Below are 23,620 nucleotides of genomic sequence, written 5' to 3'. Positions count from 1 at the left end.
GTAACGTCACTGGACAGAGTCCCCACATTTCCCAGGACTCGTGGCATCTGAATTAATCCTTAAGTTGGGAATCTCCAGCCAGGAAGCAGCAGGATATTGCGACCAATGGCGGAGCCTCGGCAGGGGTGTGGGTGGGGCTGATGGGACTGTGAGAACCGCCAGGAGTCGGGCTGCTCAGGCATGAAGTCCGTGATGTGAGGCTTAGCGAGACAGTAGCCTCGTGGTAAAATAAAAGACTTGTAACATACTAGAGGATTTCAAGAGTGGGAGATGAGTTTGGATTTCTGTCTTGTAACATGATGATGGAAGCACAGAGGGTAGATTATAAAAACAAAACAAGGAGACAGACTAGAATATTGTAGAAGCGTAAAGGGTTGAGCTGTGGCAGTCACTATGGAGAGAAAGTCATAAAATATCTATCTTCTAAGAGAGAGCATTGATCTGACAAGACAGAAAAGGAAAAAGTGGAAGGTACCCCAGTTTCTGGCTCTCAGCCTTCAGTGGGACACAGGTCAGTTTGAAATGTGAATTTTGTGGTGTTCTTGAAATTTGCCAAGGGACATGTTAGATGAGGTCTCTAAAACAGAATGAATTAAAGCCATGGCTGACAATGTAGTAGGAAAATATTTTCATGTTACAAGCATCTCCCCCCCACCCCCCGTAAAAGTAAAGCAGCAAACGAATATAAACTCAGCTTTGACAGAATAAGATATTTTTTTAAAATATATTTTATTGATTTTTTACAGAGAGGAAGGGAGAGAGATAGAGAGTTAGAAACATCGATGAGAGAGAAACATCGATCAGCTGCCTCCTGCACATCTCCTACTGGGGATGTGCCCGCAACCCAGGTACATGCTCTTGACCGGAATCGAACCCGGGACCTTTCAGTCCGCAGGCCGACGCTCTATCCACTGAGCCAAACCGGTTCCGGCCAGAATAAGATATTTTTTGAAAGAAAAATCAGCAGTTATGTAAATTCAGGCTCCTTTGTTACAGAGTTTTCAAAATGAATCTTATTAAGGTCCTTCACGAGACCTCCAATGGTCTGTGGGCCACCGGTTGGCAACCGCTGCTCCAAAGGTTTCCTTAAACCAGCAGTTTCCAACCTTTAGGACCTCACGGACCACCAGTGGTCCACTGGTTGGCGACCGCTGGACTAGAAAACACTGGTAACATTTTTTTCATGTTTGCATTAAGATACTTTCTTAAGAGGTGAGAAAATATATATAGCAAAGAACTGCATAGCTTGGACTGAAATTTGCTGTGGATGGAAACCCAGTAAGTGACTAGCATTAACTTTAGAAAATAGCTCCTTGCTTCAAACAAGCAATTTGTGGTTGGAAAGTAGAAAACTTTTTTTTTTCATTTCCATTTTACTCATAATTCTTCCTTGAATCTTTTTAGCCTCATGCCACACAGTGTGCCAACACGATCCACTTACTGGTCTTTTGGGACACCAGTCCTTAAACTTAAAATCCTTTTTCCTTGTCTCAATTTTGAGGATCAGAATTTTTACCTGTTTTTCAAAGACCAGCTGAAGAGGCAACCTGGATGGCCTTTCCAGATTGCTGTAAAGACGCGTGCATGTGTGTGTGTGTGAGTGTAGTACAGTTTCTTGTAAATACTATTAAGCATAAATACAGCCATAAGTTTGGATATATAATTGAGGGATTTTATTTTTTCAAAAGCATTAAAAATTTAAGTCCAAGCCACTTCATTGATAAATCTAGGCAGAAATTTGATCTTTTTTTTAATTCAAAATAAATTTAAGTGGTGAAATTTGGGGAGATAGTGAAAAATATTTGAGCTATTAGTTTTTTGGTTGCCATTTGTTGATTTTTAATTTTTATTAAATTTATTGGGGTGATACTGTTTAATAAGATTATATAAGTTTCAGGTTCTATAATACATCATCTATATATTGTATTGTGTTGAGCCATTAGTTTTGATCCTTATAAGTTTTTTTTCTAATCTAAACATACCAATGTTCCTGTGCATATATGAGCATAGCTCCCTGTGTTAGTACAGCTGCTCCAGGTAGCAGTATTCATGTGCAGATCACTGTATACACTTCACTTTGCCATTTCTTTTCCTTTTTGCTCAAGTCTAGCCAAATTGACAAATATCCTGGCAAAATCCACATTTCTGTGGTGGCCCCATGGCTGATCGGCCTGGCAGAACTGCCTTTCAGATCTAAACCAAGGTTGCCTTATCACCGTTATTTCTTCAGCAATATTGCATTGTTCTGTGTAGTAACCCTCTGAGTAGAAACCGCATCTCACAGTATTAACAATACACAGTGCTGGAAATTGGGCAAATTGTTCTACATGAGCCTAGAGGTCCATTTTTGGGTTCTGAGGATTTCCAGCTTTTGAACTCAAAACAAAATATCCTTTTAAAAACAGTTTATAAAAAATATGTGTATCCACTCAGCTCTATTCAAATTAATTTTCTACTCAGGCCTTCCGATGCTAAGTATACTGAAGTCCACATTAGTTGAGAAGTGACAGTTTGGTGCCATCTTATGGTCATAAAGAAAATACTGTAATGCCTTGACCATTTGCTCTTTTTCATGAAGTCCACATCTTAGAAGCATAGTATAAAAGAACTTGTGTGAATCTTAGAAAATATTATCCTTGGAGTGATATATAGCAGCCCTCCCCTCCAAATAAGTGATTATAGAAAATATAGGCTTGATAAGAAAGATATGACAAATCTTATATTTAAGCATTATTAGATCAGTTTTATGGAGTTAAAAATAAGTATGTTTTTGTTTTTTTCTCACATTCATCCATATGGTTGCATGATAGAATTTGCACTAGAATTTGTAAGTATCTACATGGAGCAGACCTGGTGGCTCATGAATTAGCTAGAGGTGTTACAAGTTACGGAAACAATTTATTTTATTATCTCACTAGAGGCCTGGTGCACAAATTAGTGCACCAGTGGTGTCCCTTGGCCTGGCCTGCAGAGATCGGGCCAAAACCAGCTCTCCGACATCCCCCAAGGGGTCCCGGATTGTGAGAGAGCGCAGGGCAGATCGAGACCCCCACCATGCACGATCGGGGCTGGGGAGGGACCACAGGAGGGCTCCAGGGTGTGTTTGGCCCATCTCACCCAGTCCTGATCATCCGGACCCCAGCAGCAAGCTAACCTACCAGTCAGAGTATCTGCCCCATGGTGGTCAGTATGTGTCATAGCAACTGGTCGAATGGTTGAATGAATGGTCAGACACTTAGCATATTAGGCTTTTATTATATAGGATTATCTCCCTAACTCACCCACATGGGACTATTGAATTTAGTTTTGAGGTTGACAAAGTATAGTATGCAGGCCAACTCTGCTGCCGGATTTGTAAAATTTTCTTAAAACTGCTATGCACATTTATTTACCTACTAGAGGCCCAGTGCACGAAATTTGTGCACAGGTAGGGTCCTTAGGCCTGGCCTGCAATCAGGGCCGATCTGTGGGGTGACCAGCAGAGTGACTGGGGGGCCCCCAATGGCACCTGCCTTAGCTGGCCTGGGGCCTGTGGGCTGGGGCAGCTCCTGTGTTGAGCATCTGCCCCTTGGTGGTCAGAGTGCATCATAGTGGCCAGTGTGTGTCACAGTGGTCAGTGCAGTTGTTCCGCCATTTGGTCAATTTGCATATTAGGCTTTTATTATAGAGAACTAGAGGCCCGGTGCACAAAATTGTGCACTCAGGGGGGGTCCCTCAGCCCAGCCTGTGCCCTCTCAAAGTCCAGGAGCCCTCGGGGGATGTCCAACTGACGGATGTCCATGAGTCGAACATCCTTAGTGCTGCCACAGAGGCGGAAGAGGCTCCTGCCATCACTGTGCACTTGCTAGCTGTGAGCCTGGCTTCTGGTGCACTGACCACCAGGGGCAGCTCCTGCATTGAGTGTCTGCCCCCTGGTGCCAGTGCGTGTCATAGTGACCAGTTGTTCTGCTGTTTGGTCGATTTGCATATTAACCTTTTATTATATAGGATTGTTTATCACTGCTTGCATGTTTTAACAGTTGAGGTGTTGCAACAGAGACCATATGACCCACTGCACCTAAAACAATTTACTTTCTGGCCCTTTACAGAAAAGGTTGCCTACTCACGTATTCAAAAAGAGGAAAATAGGCCTATGCGCTGCATCCCAGTGGACCAGAAAGGAGTTGGCATCAATTGTATCTCCCTTCTGATCTCCCAACAGGATGCTCTCTTTGGGATGGATGCACTTGATACCAGACTTGATATCAGTGACTCCTCTGAGTATCCAAAAAAGGCTCCTGTGTGGAGAAAGTTAGAGTCTCAGTCTGTTCTCAGAACATCTTGCTTAGGAAAGACATTTCGTAGTAGGAGAAACCAAAATATCCCATCAGCCAAGTCTTAGTGAAAAATGCAACCTCTAACTTATTTTCCAGGAACAGAACATTCTAAACCAAAACATATTTGCCTCATATTTTTCATATTTCTAAGGTAAAGTATGACAATATTTCTTAGTGAATTTCTCTTATAGTCCATGCTTTTCCTGCCCACATCCCTTAATTGCTTTAAAAAATACATTATGGTTATTGGGTCAATTTCATTAGTTTGTCTTTAAAAAAACAACTTGCATAAATATGGGAGCTTGAAGGGCTACAGTACTTTATTTTGGAAACTTGGGTTTGTAGTTGTCACCATTCCCAGATTTCAAAACCAAAGGCACCCCACCCACCATTTTTACCTCTTGTTTTCCATAGTTTCTTGGGACAAGACAAGGGAACATCAGAGGCTTGCTCTCTTGATGCCATCCTTCCTTGAGGCTTCAATTACTACAGGCTTTTCTGACTATAATAGTACAACATACTTATTGGAGATATTTGTAAATAGAGAACAGGAAGACATTTCATAATCTGAATCCCCAAACCTAGGCTCCAGGCACCTAGGCTCAGATGACTTCACTTAGGCGCCTAAAAGGTAATGTTTTAACATATCCATAACAGACACCCTGATTCTCCCACTTTTTAACTATATCCCATCCTGTACAAATGAATGATAGCTGAACAGGAAATCTGAAAACAGAGGGTTCCTCCCAGTATTTTAATGAAGGCAAAAAAATGCTGATTGCCATAGCAATTTTAGCAATAATTCATAGGATTTCTCACTGGCACATCTACAAACCCCATTTTTTCAGAGTAATGTTAATATGTATTTACTCAAAATAATGTTTCCACATCAGAGCAAGTTTACCTGCTTACAGGTAGATTAATCCACCTGATAACCCCTCCTCTATCATGAAATTAATTACTCTGTATTCATGACAGCAAGCATTGAGACACTGTAAAGTAGGCAATGTTTTTCCTGCCCACATTCCTTGGTTAATTCCTCTAATGTGTAACACATGTGAACCAGACAGAGGAAGATATAACGCCTGGAGCACTCATGCCTCTCAATTTTATTTTATTTTATTTATTTTTATTTACTTTGTTTTGTTAATTTTCAACCGAGGATATTTTTCCATTGATTTTTTAGAAAGAGTGAAAGGGGGGGGAGAGACAGAGAGAGAAAAACACATCGATTAGCTGCCTCCTGCACACATCCCTGACCTTGGCTGAGGATCAAGCCTGCAACCCAAGTATGCACCCTTGACTAGAATCGAACCCGGGATCCTTCAGTTTGCAGGCCATTGCTCTATCCACTGAGCCAAGCCAGCTAGGGCGCCTCTCAATTTTAAAATCTCTTTCCTTTGCATGCGGTTCTCATCTTAGAAGGTTTACAGCTAGATGGGCTTGAATTTTAACATTATTCAGAACTGGAAAGAAATGCCAAAGCTACTTGTCCTGTATGGCTAATACAGTTGTTGCAGAAAGTGGGAGGCATCTTTTTAATATATCTGTCCAAAATAAATATTTATACCAACCCCCCCCCCCGCCCCGCCCACATCACCTCGCTAAAAGCACTAAGGTCACTATGGAGTAGTGACTAGTGAGAGTTTGTCCTTTTCTCCTGCCTGGTCTTGGGGGTGACTACATTCCAGTGCTGCCCTGGGTTCATGTGCCAGCCAAACAGCAAGGGCTAGAGGGGGGCACCCAGTGAACTCTGGAAACCTAAGGGGGAAACTGGGTTTGGCCAGGAAAGAACTCTGGCAGTTGCAGGAAGAAGACATTTCCAAGAAGTGGTAAGATCTGCTCTTAATTTTTTCCTATCTTTAAACACATCCAGGGATCTTTCAAGTTGGGTTTTAAAGCACTACAGAAAACTCCTTGACAAGACGAAAGGGCAGGAACGGCACAAGTCCACCTAGGCACAGCTCCTTTGGTCTTTTTTCATTCTTTTCTGAGGTGGAGCTTGGCTGCCTGTTCACATTCTCTTGACAGACACTTCTGTACTCTGCGGTGTGGCTTCAGCCTAACAGCTCTGCTGAAGTTGCTTCAACATTCTCGTGTTCCTGTCCTCATCTTCGCCAGAGTTAACAGCGTTGACCTCCTTTGCATCTGCAAAATTCTATTAGCTCTGGAACCTCTGGTGCCTTGATTTTTGAGCTCAGCACTCTCACTTTTTCCCAGATCCCTTGCTTTGCTCTGGTTTTCATGGATGGATGTAAAAGTCATTTAGTGCATGTTTTTAGTACCAGGTCCTGTGCTATATAACTTAAAGGCACATGTCATTTTATCCGTAGGTAATAATTTGAACTATTCTGATCCCATTTTACAGATAGGGTAACAGGCATACTCATGGATTCATTTATGCACGAAGGAGGAATAGGTAATTCTAACATCTTTCTAGCTACCGAGATCTTTATTTTCTAAAATTATAATTAATTTTGAATTCTTTTTCTCATGGTCAGTTATCATGAAAGACCTTTAAAATTTATATTTACAGAATATATATATATATATATATATATATATATATATATATATATATAGAGAGAGAGAGAGAGAGAGAGAGAGAGAGAGAGAGAGAGAGATATTAAACTTCCTAAGTCCAGGTATCTCTAAAAGGGCTTATAAAGTTCAAGTCTAATTTTATCACAACTAAACACAGAACATGATTGCATCACAATAAGTATTTTTTCTCTCCAACTTTATTTCTAAAACTTTTTCATTTTAGTTGACCAGAGTTCCTTTTGTCACTTAGCCTGCTTATTGAAGACACCCATTTCCAAAGCCTCAGGTGGAATTTCATTAGCTAGAACTCAACCAGGAAGAGCATGACCTAAAGATTTGATTAAAAACATAGGAAACAGAAATGGAATATGGGACATACAACATTCTGCTTCAAGGCAGATGATCCCATTGCCTCCTGTACCTCATCCGAATTACATCCCATGTCTTAAAGCCAAGTTCAAAAGCCAGGTCTGAGAATCTCGTTATTTTACCTCTCTTTACCTGGGGACTGCTGTCTCACTGTAGCATTCAGTCTGCACTTTGCCATTACGCACCTGACAGATGGCTTCATCAAATGTTCTCTTATTTCCCTGTGTGTTGTCTCTCCAAGTGGCTTATGTCTCCTGGGGGTCAGGTACTATGTCATTATTTCTTTGGTAACCCCATCAGATAATGTGGAGTGCTTATGACCTCTCATTTAATACGTACAGAATATACATGCTTGGGTAGGTAACTCTCCTGAATTCTCACAGTAAGAGTTAATGGACGTTATTATATTTTAACTCTGCAAGGCAGGGTAATTTCAAGTAAATAGCTCTGATTGAAATGGCTAAAGAAGGGAACTGGACTTCTTAGTCTACTGAAGGAGGGCTCCTTTGTTTGAAAAATTCCTTTCAATGAAAGGAAAAGATGGCTGATATAATTCACTTAATTTTTTTAACTAAACTCTTTGCCCATATACTCTTCAGTTTAGTGCCTGTGAAATCAGTTATTTATCAAAATGAAGTGGGAATGAGTGGTTTTCCATGCAGAGTTAGTGGTTTTGAAAATCAGTGTTGATAAGCCAGAAAATACAATATTTATATTGGTATATTTTCTAGATTGGCTCCCAAATCCAGGAATTCAAGGAAAAGAGAGTTTTGATATAAAAGGTCTTAATGTATTTCTAGTCCACATTAGATCCACTATTTGCTGGAAAAATACATATCTTCTCAAAATTACATGCATATGTCTGCTCTTTTCTTGATCTTCTGGGAATAACCATTTTAGAGACATTAAGAAACTTCTTACTAAGGACCCCCATGCACTCTTCCTAAAGTAGTAATAATAGATTGTTATTGCTGCATAATTTCTTCTTAGTGTTTCCTCCTTCTCTAGACCAGGATGCTTGTTTCTTATTTTGTTGGGGGCTGTCTGGATTTCAACCTCTGCTGTAAAACCTGGAGCATATCTAAAGTACTCATCAACCCTGCCATAGTCTCATTTACTAAGTACTTAGAGGTATATAGTTTTGTGTTTGGCATCCTAACTTCTGTTTTCCAAGGCCCATGAAGAGGAAGCAGTTTTAATTTTTTTTTTCTGAAATTATATCCCAGCCTCTGCTTATAGGAAATAATTGAGGTAGGACTTCTTTTTTAAAACATAGCTGGCTGAGTTGCTGCAATTGAAAGGAACATGAGAAGTACAAATATGCTTTCATATATATGTAAGGAAAACAGAAGTTTCTTAAATCAGGTTGTATTTATTAAAAGCAGAATACAAAATATCTTGGAATTCAGAGATTACCTATTGTAATGTCCCCTAACAGGTTAGTTCTAAAAAAAGTTAATCATTTCAAGGCAGATAACAGAAACATTTCAAGTAATAATAATACATCTGGTTGCAGACTGAGTTTATTCAAACTCTGAGGCCTCACTATGTTCCTCCATGTTTTCAACCATTAATAGCCCAAACCGATTGCTCCTCTCATACCAGCATCTGTTGTCTGAGAGGGTTCCCACACTGTTCTTTGACCGGCTGGCACCTTGTTTCTTTCGCCTTTTCTTTTTAGAATTTGATTTACCCTTTGGTAGGAATAATTCAGCAGGGGCATATGACCTTGTGGCATTGAATAGGTGTTCATAAAGTTGCGTGGCCTCAGGACACGTGCTCAGAAGACTTTCTACAGAGGTTGATGTTAGTTGTCGGCACAGTCCATGCACCAGGCTTCCACTATACAATCTGTTCAACAGGGGAGAGATAGAAGGGTGTTAAAGCAGAGTTTCAGTTGCTGGGACATCATCATTAACATGGCTTCAACGAATGCATCTAAAAACACTGAGAGCTCTTCTACAAAATCATTATTAAAATTACTTAAGAATAATCTGTTCCTTGAAGGAAGGAACTGAGTTATTAAAAATATTATGTCTTGGCTCATGATATTTTTAACATCACATTCAATGATGGATGCTTGCTGCTTTACAACTAGACCAAAGTTGAGCAGGCCTCTTAACACTTCAAAAAAAAGGAATTAAAAATGCCTTTGATAAACCAAACAGGTAGTCTGTTGAAGTAAGAGAAAATTTAATGGCATCATTTGCAAGGTCATTATTCACCTTGGACTAAAAACCTACTTCATAAATATAAGATGGGATTAACTGGAAGCCACAATTTTAATATGTAACTTATTGCCAATGTTGATCAACTGGTGCCTTAACAACTGATGTAGAACCATCATTGAATCAGTGTAAAATCATCATTTAAAAAACCTTAGTAGTGCTGAGATGCAAGAACAGTCCTCTACTGAAATCACAAAGAGAACTGTTTGGTCTTGTTTATCCTGTTGGGTTTTTTTTTGTTTGTTTGTTTGTTTTAAATGGATTATTGGTAACTGGAGAGGATCCAGTCAAAAATGACCTAAATTATTAAAGGCCAGACATAAAGTATCCATAGGTCTAAGGATAATTAATCTTACTTGGTAAAGGGTTCTAGGGTTAGCTCGCATATGAGGCCCAGAAACATATTAACAACACTATTCACTGCTAGGAAGCTTTTCACTGCAAAACATTTTTTTTAAGTTTTTTTTAAAAAATATATTTTATTGATTTTTTACAGAGAGGAAGGGAGAGGTATAGAAAGCCAGAAACATCCATGAAAGAGAAACATTGATCAGCTGACTCCTGCACACCCCCTACTGGGGATGTGCCCACAACCAAGGTACATGCCCTTGACCGGAATCGAACCTGGGAACTTTCAGTCTGCAGGCCGATGCTCTATCCACTGAGCCAAACCAGTTACGGCTCACTGTGAAACATTTAAAGTCACACCAGCATATTTTGCATGCCTCTATATACCATTCATTTAGTCAATAAATATTTGCACACTTACAATATGCTAGGTACAGGGACGACAACAGTACATAAAATAGACAAGTACCTGCCCTCATAGAGTTTACATTCAAGTGGAAAGAAACAAAGTTTATACATAATCTCAACTCTATTTTTTTCTAACCATCTCCCTTTTATCTTCTTCAGTCCTTCTAGTAAGTACCTCCTGGATGGACAGCCACCAGGATGTCTAATGCATTTGTCCTACCCCTTTTTCACTGGCCCACACACTGCTATCATTTCTTTCTCACCCAGTGTAAACTCCCTATCAGACATTATACTCACTTCCTGGCATACAGGCTGCCTCTCCCTTCACACTTGCCTGGCAAAGAAAAGCCTGAGATAAAGTCCATTTAAGCATCTAATAGTCATCTCACTAGACTAAAACCTCCAAGACAGTAGATATTTTTTTTTTATGTTTTGTTCATTATAACAAAGACCAGAGTAGGCATTTAATGAATATTTGAATGAACGAAAGAACAATACGCCAACTGGTAAGAAATGCAATTATGAAATACAAGAGTAATAGGAATAGAGTGACTGGAAGTAGACAGTAGTAATATTTCAGTAGGTTGGTCAGAAAAAGTTTTTATAAAGTGACGTTTGAAGAAACTTAAATGAAGGAATAAATTACATCCAACCAACAACTGCCTCTTTTTATTACTTTTACTTTGGAACTAATTTTCTTAGGGAATATAGAAATAATTTAACATTTTTCCTGTTTCCAGCTCTTTAGCTGCCGTAGTGTTCCAAGACCAATTACTCTAAGATTAATTTTTAAACATAACTTTTTTGCTTTAAATGTAAATAAAGTATTTGCTTCTGTGTGCAGCCATCTGAACTAGTTTCCCTTGGTGCTCACCGAGTTAGGTCTGGCTCTGGGAGAGGCGTGAACAGCAGCTGATTAAGATACAGCCCCATCAGCAGACAGCTCTGCCACTGACAGAAGATGTGAGCTGTGTCTAAATCCAGTCTCGGGCCCGGCCGCGTCTGCTCCTTCACTCTTTGGAACTCTTCATACAACATCTTAGCACCATCCTTCCGCAGATCTTCTTTATCTAGATAAGGAAACAACCCAGGGGCAGTAGTTCCCAAAATACTGTATCAGTTTGTAAGTTTCTCATATATATACAAAACTTCAAATTCCATAAAGAAAAAATTGGTTTAAATAACCAAAGTGCTTTTCTTTTCTGGCTCTTTACTATTTTAACGTCAATGTAAAAGCCTTGCTGTATAAGTTGAAATATTATACTGAAATGCCTTTTTAATGACAATCTAACTTTAGTCAACCACAAGTTATTTTTTTCCTTAAAATAATCTCTTCCACTCGTCTACCACTTGACCTTAAATGTATCTGCATCAAACGCTCCAAACCCTAAATTTGTCTCCGAAAACATAAATTACTATTAAATGTCATTCTCCTTATTGTTCTCTTCTACCAAACTTCCTTTCATGGAGACCTCCATGCTATAGTGCACTTAAGAAACAGCCCATTGCCGAAACCGGTTTGGCTCAGTGGATACAGCGTCAGCCTGCGGACTGAAAGGTCCCAGGTTCGATTCCGGTCAAGGGCATGTGTCTGGATTGTGGGCACATCCCCAGTGGGAGGTGTGTGGGAGGCAGCTGATCGATGTTTCTCTCTCATCGATGTTTCTGACTCTCTATCTCTCTCCCTTCCTCTCTGTAAAAAAATCAATAAAATATATTAAAAAAAAAAAAGAAAGAAACAGCCCATGTGTTCAAAGCACATTTTAACTTCTGTTTATGGGAGGAAAACAAAAGTAAGACTCATAGAGAATGTGGCAGATCATCACTTCTTCACACACAGAGGACAAGGGCCAGAAACCACCACCCTGGGAAAGAATAATGCTGTATGTGTTCCTCATAGAAGCTATGCCCTTCAGCAGTTGTGTTTGAGCCAGGGCACACATGACATCCGGACCAACTTGAAGGTAACAGAAGGAGGCCCACCTTTTACCAATTAGCGAGCAGCAAGGCACTGAGCCTGCCTGGGAGCCAGGTCCACAATTCCTAAAAGAAAAGAAACAGACCCTTGACGTGCCCCTTCAGTTGGACTCGGGTAAAAACTTAGTAGGCTCATGCTCTGAGAATTTTCATAAACTAATTATTATTCAATGAGAGGAAATACCCTACACTTGTATCTTAACCATTAGTAGGCCTTATTTGTTCTGAATTAAGTTGGCTGTCATAAAACAACAGACCCTTTCTGGCAGCTTCTCTCACTTTTGGGCTTCCTTGGAGTCTATGCTGGTTCATTATTTCATTTAACTTATTTTAAAAAGCAAATTTCAGAGTAGCATTCGCCAGTAGAGCTTTGAGCCATGATGGAAAGGCTCTATATCTGTGCTGTCCTCTAGTGACGTGTGTCTACTGAGCACTTGAAATGCGGCTAGTGGCTATCCTATTAGAAGGATGACAGCATTAGGCCTCACCTTCTCCATGACGCCATTACTGTTCGAGAGGGTAACTATTATCCATGTTTACAGAAAGTGTTACAGCATTCATAATCCTTAAAGAGAATAATTCCATTCGAGAATTGAAGTGTTCCAATGCATCAACATTTATTTCACCTGATATTTAAACAAAGATAAAACTGCCTCAAAGTATGTTCCAATAGAAAGAGAAGTTACTACTGCTACCGTCACTACTTACATACTAATCAAAACTTACAGTGGAGAAAAGGGAAAGTAAACAAATTGCACAAGCATGAATGTTCAGTTTCACCAATGAGCAATTTTAAATAAGTTTCTAGTGATGATGTTGCTGTTGCATTGCTGACAGGGGCAGGAAGGAATAGAAAAGGTGGAATACAAAATGCAACTGATGTATTACCCTGTCACACTTCACAGGTTACAGCATTAGGTGCCACAGAGCAGGTGGGGTTAGGTGGGATCAGTGCATCTTCACTGCTGTGCCCTTGAAGTCAAGCCCTTCAGCACTGAGCCTGACTCATGGAAGTGCTCAAAAGCATTTATCAGTGAATGGGTAATAATACCGACGCCTCCATTTCTAAGTTCTGCTATAACTGATAGGAATAGATAATACAGGATTTTTAAAAAAAACTTTGTTATATGTACATAACATGGAAAAATATACTTCTGGAATGTCCAGATACCTACCAGGACTGTTGATTATGGCATGCAAGGGCCCCAGCAGCATCCCCAGCAGCAAGGCTTGTAGATGATGTAGTTTTGCCTTGACCTCCATGTGCTGCAACCAGTAGCAGCTGACAGCAATGGGCAACTTCAAAGAAGTAGGGATTGGGTCCAGGATGGTCTGTTTCACCTTTAACGTTTCTAAAAGAAGTGTCTGCCGTCTAGCTGAGGAGAGCTGAAAAAGATATACCAAATACCTTGCAAGTTACTTGGGGAAATGTCTCCCTCCTGCCCCCCCCCCCCCCGCCTGCTTAGTATGAAGAGACTTTAATGCAAATGAAATTACTGTGTTCATTTCTTATCTTCCTGTGTAAAAAAATCAGCCAGTCACACTCAGAGCATTTAGAACGTTAGTAAGGTGCTTAGTAAGTATGGTTGACTGAATGAATGCACTGTCTACTCCCATGACACAGCCCTTGCTCATGTCATTCCATCCACTAAGGATTCTGACTGAGCATCTTCAGTGCATGTTACTTGGGAAGCTTGTTAAAAATTCAATCCTCAGACCCACCCCCTACATTGTGACTCAGTAAATCTGAGGGAGCCCAGGAATCTTTAACTATTCAGCTTTGAGAAACAATGATCTATACTTAACCAATCCCTTACTTGGCAGTGAATATTTAGGCTCTACCTTCCCCATGACACCATTACCGATCACCTCGAGAAGGGCCTTTGATTACGTGCACCCTTGTGGCATATAATACAGTTTTCTATTTGTTTGGGTCCTATCTCATGTCCCTACCTAGGTGAATGTGTTTGTGCTCTCCTACACAGAGATTGTCCTAGGGGGGCTACGTGTAGGGAAGAGGTATCTTCAAGGGAAATAGGAATATTTAAGGACCAACCGCCTTGTACGTGCAGTAACACACCACACTCACTTTTCCTTGATGTTTTAGAGTGTGCACTTCAAATAAAAGGAAGTGAACACCTATGAGGGCTTCTGGATACTTGTTGAAATAATTCTAATTTAACGAATCTTAAGCTTAAGAATTTTAAGCTTTCACAGATGAAGAAATTAGGACTATTAAGAGGACACCCCTCAGGGAGACTTTACAATCAAACTTTAAGAGAAAAACATAGTTGCATTCCTAGTGTCTGCATGCAGCAAAGGATTTCTTTCTTAACTCTTAAAGAATGAGAGAGCCTGACGCATTTCTCAGCACCAAACACCTAATTAGTAGTCAATAAGTGTGTTGACAGCTGAGAATAAGATGGTAAACTGAAATAAAACACTTCATAATTGACAAAATAGTTTCATCATCAGTGCATGATAGCATTAAATCAATGATTTATAAGTACTAGTTTTAATAATTTAATACTGTGATAAAAATTTTTAAATTAGAAATAGGTAAAGTGCTTTACAGTATAATCAACCCTCCCCTCCCCCATGGGAAGTAGCATTAACTACTTAAATTTAAAGTGAAACAAAAACTATTCTTTATAATCTCTTAAACTGGTAGAAAAACACACCAACTAAAGGCTAAGAAAATACATAAATTATTTACTGACTTATAATGCTTAAATTACTGAATTCTCTAGCCACGTTACAACTTGTGATCAATGCAGAGTCTGAGCTTCACTTCAAAGATGATCTGTCCCTCATTAACTCTACAGCCTTGGGCAAGTTTCTGAGCTTTTCTATAGTCAGTCTGATCATCTGTAAAATGGGCATTATAATGAGTGACACAAAATGTCCCATGGAGCCCACCAGTCCGTAGCCCCTTCCAAAAGGGAAACCACTCTGCTCACAGCCCTTAAATCTGGTTGGGTTTGATCCCATGTGACAACTCCCCTGGGGATGGACAGCACAAGCCTACAGAGAAGCTGCCACACAGGCAGGGATGCCCAGAGAGCACTGCCTTACTCCCCAAGAATGGCCCACTTCCATTTCTCCTTACGATTATCCACTGGTTGGTTAACTTGAGTGGTGCTCTGTCCACTGCAATGAACATATCCCAAATGGAAATGCTATCCCAGGTGCTTAATGTGGGAATTAAAGGAGACTATAAAGTTCCCGTTACAACAGTTGGCACAAAGCAGATAAAGTATCATTACCACATCATGTTAAGAAAAACAGATTCTATCTCAAAGTTCCTATACTTGTACCTGCATTTGTCTCTGGAATCACATTTGCACTTGATACTGTTTAGAATTATTGTGGGCTAATGAGAGCTAACATTGAGCTGAATACAGAATTGATTAGCTTATGCCAAGGGGAAACCAAATGATATCACTGCATAGACAGGGAACTAAAATTTCACTTTACTTTGCATGCAGTTAAGTGATGAGAAGAACACTTGTCATCTGCACTTAGCAAGGCATATAATCAGCCTCCAACACTCACTGACTCAACTGGATTTTCATATGTGGGAAAAAAATGTCCTGAACCCTATATCACACTATATGGAAAAAAATCAATTCTAGGTAGATTGTCGACCTAAATATGAAAGGCAAAGAAAATATTTTCATGACCTTAAGTCAGAAAAGTAATAACCATAAATAATAAAAATTTAAATTAGTCTATATTAAGAAGTTCTGTTCATGAAAACATACTAAAGTTAAAAGACAATCCACAGAATGAGAAAGGCTATTCACAAAGGAATATACATTATATATATATATATATATATATATATATATATATATATTATATAACAGAAAAATGGCCTAAAGACTTTGAACATAACCTTATATAACAGAATGTCCAAATGGCCAATGAAGACATGAAAAGGTGCTCAAATAAGTCACCAGAAAAATGCAAGTTAACATCCCTAAAACTGGCTGAAATGATGCCACTACACAACAACCAAAATAGCTAAAATTTTTTTTAAAAGATAGAAAATACCAGGTATCAGCAAGTGTGTAAAGGGAGAAGAACTCTTTACAAGACCACTTGACATATATCTTACAAGCTGGACATATGTGTATCCTATAACTCAGCAATTCCACTCCTAGTTATATATGCAATAGAAATGTATTCATATTTTCACTAAAGGACGTGCACTGAGATGTGCATACACTATTCATAATAGCCCAAACTGCAAACTACCCAAATGTCTATCGGCTATAAGGTGGAAAAACTATTTTGATATATTCCCAAGTTGTAAAAATATACAGCAATGAGAAATGAATTTTCTGCAACTACTCACAATAATAGGAGTAAATCTCACAAACATCATGTTGAACACAAGAAGCCAGATGAAAGAATTCATACTGTATGATTTCATTTTTATAAAGTATAAAAAACAGTCAAAACTCTTCAATGTTGTTTGAGATCAGGATAGTGATTACAGGAGGTATGGAGGGGGGTGACCAGAACCAGACACAAGGGAAAGCTTCTGAGGTGCTGATAGTCTTCCTCTGGGTGTTCTTTTTCTTTTCTTTTTTTTAAATATATTTTATTGATATTTTACAGAGAGGAAGGGAGAGGGATAGAGAGTTAGAAACATCGATGAGAGAGAAACATTGATCAGCTGCCTCCTGCACACTCCCTACTGGGGATGTCCCGCAACCAAGATACACGCCCTTGACCGGAATGGAACTCGGGACCCTTCAGTCCGCAGGCTGACGTTCTATCCACTGAGCCAAACCGGTTAGGGCACCTCTGGGTGTTCTTTACATGGAAGTGTGGTGCTGGTTTGAAAATCCATCAAGCTGTACCGTTTTCTGAGCACTCTACCGTATGTGCAAACTCAGGAAGGGATTAATTGCAAAGAGGCAAGAGGAGTGATGGATACATTCATTATTTTAATTGCAGGATGGATTCACACAGATATAAACACACACCAAAACTCATAAAAGTACACATTTAAACTACGGGCACTTCATTGTACATCAATTATTTCTCAACAAAGCCATTCAGTGGTTCTCGACCTTCCTAATGCCGTGACCCTTTAATACAGTTCCTCATGTTGTGGTGACCCCCAACCATAAAATTATTTTCGTTGCTATTTCATAACTGTAATTTTGCTACTGTTATGAATCATAATGTAAATATCTGATATGCAGGATGTATTTTCATTGTTCGCGACCCACAGGTTGAGAACCACTGCAAAACAACAAAAAACAATCCTCCACCACAGCACCATTTTTGTTATGAGTAGAGATGTAATTTCAACAAAATATCCTTCAGAATGTTGCTAACTTCAATTTTATTGGTGTGGGTAAAATTTTAATAAATTCTTTCTGTTTGGAATTTGACCTATGTTCAAGTTTCTAGTTCTGTAACCCTAGAAATGTGGCTAACTCGCGGTGTTACTTAGCATGATAAAAATGACTTGTAAAACTGCATCTAGACTTGAACTATAAATAAACTCTAAATGGGGATACCATATCATGGGGCTTCCCTGAGTACAGTGACTTGTAATTAGCCATGTACCTTGCAGGGACCTCCGAAGGGATGTCTACGAAATTGTTACAAGGGTGGATCCTGTGGGGAAGAAGGGCAATGAGACCTTTTCTTTCTTTAATTGAGATAATGTCATAAAATTCACCATTTTAAAGTGGCTTTTGAATATTTATAAACTTGTGCAACTATCACTAATTCTAGAACATTTCATCTACCAAAAAGGAAACCCCGTGTTCCCATTAGCAGCCATTCACCATGGCCAAGGAGGCTCTTGTACCTACCTGATGAGAAGATCGTTCCCTCCTGCCTGAGCTGTCAATAATGGGAGGCTGTGTAGGCCAGGGGCTGGCACTATTGACATTATGGGCCGCATAATTCTTTGTTGTAGGGGCTGTCCTGTGTATTGTAAGAAATCTGATGCAGGCTGATATGTTAGTTATGCCGATGATCCATGCCTTCAGGCACACTTTTTTTGTAGCTCAGAATTTTTTTCCTATCCATCCCCCCCCCCACTTTTTTTTTTTGCTAGCCACGTAACCCCATTGTATGGATATCTAGTAACAACAAAGTGGTAGTAATAATTACAGAGATAACACAGACCACGGAAGTACAGTGAAATGGCATTATTTGGAGCTAAAAGATCTAGGTGTGAGTCCTGGCGCTGCTATTCCCTGGCTGAGGTATTACACAGTTACCACGGTGAGCCCTGGTTTTCTCAGCTAGGAAATGGGTGCAATATGGCAACCAACCTGTTTGTTACGTTAAGAGAGATAATCTACATGAAAGCGCTTTGTAACCTGTAAAGTGCTTTACAAAAATTAATTAGTATTACACTTACCTCAGTCAATCTGCTTAAGTCAGGATGATCCCTGGGCAGGTCTACTGCATCAACAACCGATGTTTTGATGCTTTTATTAATCCTTTCCACTTCGCTGAAAGCAAGAGACCGAGGAGGCGATGCATTCAAGGACACACTTCCCAGAGGTGCAGAAACATTCAAAAGAAGCCCATAGATGACTTGCCGGATTGGCAGAGATATTCTGTGGGCATTTGGTTGCTGCATGTTTTCCACTTGTGTGTGAAGAATGGTCCGTCTTAGCACCAAAGCATCGCTGATGAAAGGAGATAGCTGACCTTGGGCCAAAGCCACTAGGACCCATTCTGGCAAACCCAGGCCCAAGGCCTCCGGACAGACATAAGTGCCACACTGGAAGAAGTCCTGCAGCTTCCCCTGGGACGGCTGGTATTCTTCCATGGCACAACAGAGAAGTTCCTTAACATCTTCTCGATCCTTCTGTGGGAGATATTTCAGAACATTATCTAGAGCTTCGGGGGGGTCAGCAAAACGAGACAACCAAGTCAGAAGCCCCAGAACTCGGTGGTGTCTCCTCCCCTTAGCACTGGCAGCTCCCAGAGGAAGACGAACTTTACTTAAGAACGTGTCCATGATGGGCAGGTTAATGTGGTCGTTTCCGCATAGCACCGCAAAGAGAGGTAGGAGAGCTTTATTCATATTGCTGAAGTAGTGGCAGAGTGCATCAAGCGAAAAGCATTTGGCGGGGATATAATGGCTCTGTGTGCCCTTGATAGTGTTCACGTTTCTCCACTGAAAGCTATTCAATGGGCAAAACCCAGTTTTCAGGTCAAAAATGCAAAAGTCACTATCCGACGATAACACAGGGCAATTCCAATGATTAGCCAGCGTCATAATGTCCCGGTCCGCTTCTGAAAAGCACTGGACAAAATGTACCCGCAGCTTGACCAAAACCTGTATGAACACTTCCCGGATGAGTAGGGGACACACACACCCACACCCACCAACAGAAAGGGAATGGGCCGCCTGGATCTTCTCTCGAGCTCGAGCCTTCAAAGTTGTAAGCTTTTTATCCGAAATGTCACATCCTCCATCTAATACAACATATGGACATATATTACAAGAAAACAGTGATTCGAAGAATTGTTGTACAACTTCTGCAAAAGCATCATAGTCCCCTCCGTACCGGAGCTCCAAGTTTGAGTTGAAGCAGAGCCGGTGGAAGAGAGCATAGCCATCAATGATCATCTTTGTGTCTCGCAACTTCAAATCAGTGAAGAACTCATTACTATGATCTTCCACAAAACTCATTAGCCCTCGGATGCCCATGATGACTGTCTGAAGAACCTCCTGTTTAAGACAATAGAACACACTTTCAACTGATGCTGGTTACAGGGGACTGTGCCATTGTTTCCAGCACCAGCAAATCAACAACAAATGATACAGAGAACTCTTTAAATCCAACATACTCGGTGTCAGCATCTCAATTCTCATCTAGATCCTCAGGCGAGACCAACTAGCTGAGTGCTTTTTCATCCTTTTGTTTTGCTTTTCCCTTGTGTTACAAGGCATAGAGTCCACAGTTTCGTGGTGTTTGATCTTTGGATACAAGTGCTGGTGATTCTAAGGAAAAAGCAATTAAAGTCCACTACTGCCACACTATGTAGAACTGTGGACTCTGATATTGAGATAGGAAATAGTTGCCATCTTACAACACAGAATATCTGTTTTGTGGGTTCAATGTAAAAAGTCATAAGCCATAAAAATTATATATGTCTCAATCTCATAATCAATAAATCAGAAAGCTCTGGGATTCAGTTAATTAAAGTGTGTAGGGTCAATGATATGGATCTTTTCTTGAAAACCAGAGTCTGGAAACTTCTTTCAGGCATTGGCTCGAGGAATCTAACTGTCCAGCTTTACCCCGGCCAGGGGCTCTCATCTTCGTCTTTGCATGTCTGGCCCAGTTACCAACAATATCCTCAGTATCTGGCTAACTGAAGTCACAGAGTCAGTTTTCATTCGGCGTTAGGTTCCAAAACGGCTCAGCGTGGTACTGTTACAAAATCGTGAGATTTATTGTCAAACATGGAAATTATTTTGCATTAATTTTTATTTTTAAAAATACTTCATTAAGCCTGGCCAGTGGCGCTCAGTGGTTGGAGCATCGGCATGCACACCAAAGGATCGTGGGTTCGATTCCAGGGCAAGGACACCAACCTGGGTTGCAGGTTGGATCCCTAGCCCTGGTCAGGGCGTGTGCGGGAGACAACCAGTCTATGTGTCTTTCTGCTATGGATGTTTCTCTCTCTCCCCCGGCCCCCGCCCTCCCTCTCTTCCACTTAAAAAAAAAAAAATCAATGAAAAAAATATCCTCTCGTGAGGAGTAATGCCGGGAGCCGGTCCATCCTTGCTGTTTCAAGGGACCTGGCATATATGGCATACTGTTCTTAATATGTTTGCTCCCCTTAGCGCTGTGTGTTTTAACCAAGGTCACCTCTCCGAGAAAGGTTGTTTCCCCAGGTAGGAATTTTTCCCTGAAGTCAGGGAGGGGATGCCTCTCCGAGAAAGGTTGTTTCCCCAGGTAGGAATTTTTCCCTGAAGTCAGGGAGGGGATGAAACTCCTTAACTAAGTGCCAGGTGGGTAATTAATCACTTTAACTACGAACAATCACGCTTAAGCTACATAATCTTTACTCCCTGGAATGGAGATAAGACACGCCCTAACCTTTGTAATAGAGATTGATAGGATTGAATCAACTGGTATAAATACAGTTGTAACAAGACAACAAGACACAGAACTTAGGAGACAGAAAGAAGACAGAACCTACACAGAATCTAGAGACAGAAGAACTTCGCTGGAGAGAACATGGCAAAAGATCCTGGACTGAACCTGACTACAGAAATTGGCAAGAGAACCTGACTAGAACCTGGTGACTGAACCTGGCTGGAGAACCTGGCCAGAACCTGGCTGGAGAACCTGGAGAACCTAGCAAGAGAACATGGACACAGAACCTGACTGGAGAACCTAAGCAGAACCTCTCTGGAGATCGAGACCAGAACTTGGCTGGAGATCCTGGCTAGGCTTCTGATCAACTGAACGCTGTCTCCATGTCATTCCTTCTTCGCCGACTCCGTCCACACCTTTGGGGACCCCTGGACCCGCTGGGGTTGGACCCCGGCAGAGTAACAAAAAATAAAATAAAATATTGTATTAAAATTTCTCTTGATTACCGAGTTTGGGGCATCCCCTTGCATTCTGCATCTGACTCGCTTCACCTGTGTACTACTTATTCCTTTAGAAGTCTGTCTTGTAAAGCTCATGCCAGCAGAGACCCCTGTCAAGTCACCCTAAGCTAATGACGGGACCGTGCACAGGTGTCCAACAAATGCGCGCCGGGCAGGAGAAGGCGCACAAGTGGTTTGATCGAAGTCCCCAAACAGGCCTTCCCACACCGCGCCACCCAGGTGCTCACGCCCCGCCAGCGGGACCCACAGCAGAGCCCACCTGCTACGTCCCCCACCCGACCCCCCTTCACCGCTAGGACCAGCCCCGCATTAAATGCCCAAGGGCCAGGCAAGGACCGGCAGCTGAAGCCCCGCACCTGCGAGCGGGGACAGGAAGTCTCCGGGTGGATGTCCCTGGGGAGCCCGGGTCCTTCGAGCCTGTAGCGCCGGACTACGCACGGGGGCAGGCGCTGGTCGCGGGGTCCCCGAGGAAGACCGGCCAGTCCACTCCGAAGTGGCCGCTGTCAAGTGAGAGCAGCTGGACCCGCGGGTTCGGCCGCTCTTCCCCGCCCACTGGAGTTCGAGCACACTTCCGCCCCGCGACGGCCTCCCGGGTGCCTCCCCGACTTCCCAGCATGCTCCGCGCCGTCTCCCTGGCAACGGCGCCAACACTCGCGGCCAGAGGCGGTCCTGGCGCTGGGGGTTTCCTGCGGGCCTGCCCACCCTAGGTCCCATTTCCCGGCGGCACCCAGGGGATACCCAGGCGCTGCCGCTCCCCAGCCCGACCCGGAAAGGTATGCGAAAGGTGATGGTTTCAGGCTGCCCGGTCGGGGTCCGCAGCCCTGGACTTCCACGCCTTCCACCTCCTCACTTCCCCCGACTGCACACCTCCCGGATCTGCTCCAGACTCCTGAGAATAAGTGTTAGTGCCCCCTCCATATATGCTAATCCCCTTGCGAAAACGTAAATTTAAGAAAAGTTGAGGCAGTTGTGTTAGTTTTACTCTAAGGTTAGGTGTACCTTTACAATTCGATCCCTCCTTTAGCAGAATCCGGTGTCCAATCTGCTTTCTCTCATTTATCATCACCGGGAAGAGAACAAGTTGGCTTCAACTCGTGATAAACACTTCTTCTCTTGTCTTTTGTCCGCGGCCAGAACAGCTTCACTGCCAAGAGTCAGTCTGCAGAGTGGTAATCTTTCACCGTTCTCACAGTTCCCATCCAACTTTGTAAATTTTCTCTCCTCCCCCTAAACACTCCTACTCCCACAGCTGTTGTTCTGCTGGACACTTATTTGCCCTCACAAAGTTTATTGAACACCTACTATATGCCAGGCACCCAGGGATACAAAGGTAAAGGAGGTGTGTTCCAGGCTCTCAAGTTCATCCACAACCATTTTTTTTAACCTCTCAAACCTCTTTTTTTTTTTTAATCTTTTTTGTTGAGATTATGGCAGATGTCCCTCTTCCCCTCCACCCTCCATTGCTCCCTTCCATCCAGTTCCCGCCTTGCCCCAGGTCTTCACCATGCTACTGTCTGTGTCCCTAGGATTTGCATACATGCATATAAGATCTTTATTTAATCTCTTCCCACCTCTCCACCCCCCTTCTTTCTGAGAATCGTCAGTCTGTTCCATTTCCATGCCTCTGATTCTATTTTATTCACCAGTTTATTCTGTTCATTAGATTTCTTATTCGTTTATTTTGATTTTTAGATTCAGTTGTTGATAGGTATGTATTTGTTGCCATTTTGTTGTTCATATTTTTTATCTTTTTATTTTTCTTCCTCTTAAAGAATACCCTTCAACATTTCATATAATACTGGTTTGGT

At 41.5% G+C, this 23,620-nt stretch overlaps 2 protein-coding genes across 3 annotated transcripts in view; one reads left to right on the top strand and one right to left on the bottom strand.

Moving 5' to 3' along the window:
- ATP2C1 (ATPase secretory pathway Ca2+ transporting 1) overlaps positions 1 to 4,190 on the top strand; it is a gene marked incomplete at its 3' end in the record, with an annotated part of 115,537 nt that extends 111,347 nt beyond the window's left edge. The window contains exon 28 of the mRNA XM_081105474.1: positions 4,089 to 4,190. Coding sequence (XP_080961600.1) covers positions 4,089 to 4,190 — 102 coding nt within the window. The remainder of the gene's footprint in view (positions 1 to 4,088) is intronic.
- A 4,397-nt stretch (positions 4,191 to 8,587) lies between these two features.
- On the bottom strand, positions 8,588 to 22,359 carry ASTE1 (asteroid homolog 1). Of its 2 annotated transcripts, XM_081105476.1 has the most exons (6): positions 22,169 to 22,359; positions 19,750 to 19,913; positions 18,588 to 19,657; positions 13,366 to 13,576; positions 11,088 to 11,283; positions 8,588 to 9,080 (listed from the first exon to the last, which is right to left on the bottom strand). In XM_081105476.1, exons 2-6 carry the CDS (start codon positions 19,799 to 19,801, stop codon positions 8,753 to 8,755), a joined length of 1,857 nt encoding a protein of 618 aa, XP_080961602.1. In that variant the 5' UTR covers positions 19,802 to 19,913; positions 22,169 to 22,359; the 3' UTR covers positions 8,588 to 8,752. The 2 variants fall into 2 exon arrangements, with proteins under 2 accessions (XP_080961602.1, XP_080961601.1); XM_081105475.1 differs by having other exon boundaries at positions 18,588 to 19,913.
- Between the last annotated feature and the right edge of the window lie 1,261 nt (positions 22,360 to 23,620).

The sequence above is a fragment of the Myotis nattereri genome (genome assembly GCF_964212035.1).
Source record: "Myotis nattereri genome assembly, chromosome: 14".
Classification (NCBI taxonomy): domain Eukaryota; kingdom Metazoa; phylum Chordata; class Mammalia; order Chiroptera; family Vespertilionidae; genus Myotis; species Myotis nattereri.
This window is presented reverse-complemented; position numbering and strand designations above follow the sequence as displayed.

What these genes read in the sequence shown, in the direction of transcription:
- ASTE1 (XM_081105475.1), bottom strand. Translation starts at nt 19,892, where the DNA reads ATGGGCATCCGAGGGCTAATGAGTTTTGTGGAAGATCATAGTAATGAG. An exon ending in TGCCATAATCAACAGTCCTG is followed by an intron (nt 11,284 to 13,365) that starts GTAGGTATCTGG and finishes TTCCTTATCTAG; the next exon opens with ATAAAGAAGATCTGCGGAAG. An exon ending in CCAGAGCCAGACCTAACTCG is followed by an intron (nt 9,081 to 11,087) that starts GTGAGCACCAAG and finishes CCTGTTGAACAG; the next exon opens with ATTGTATAGTGGAAGCCTGG.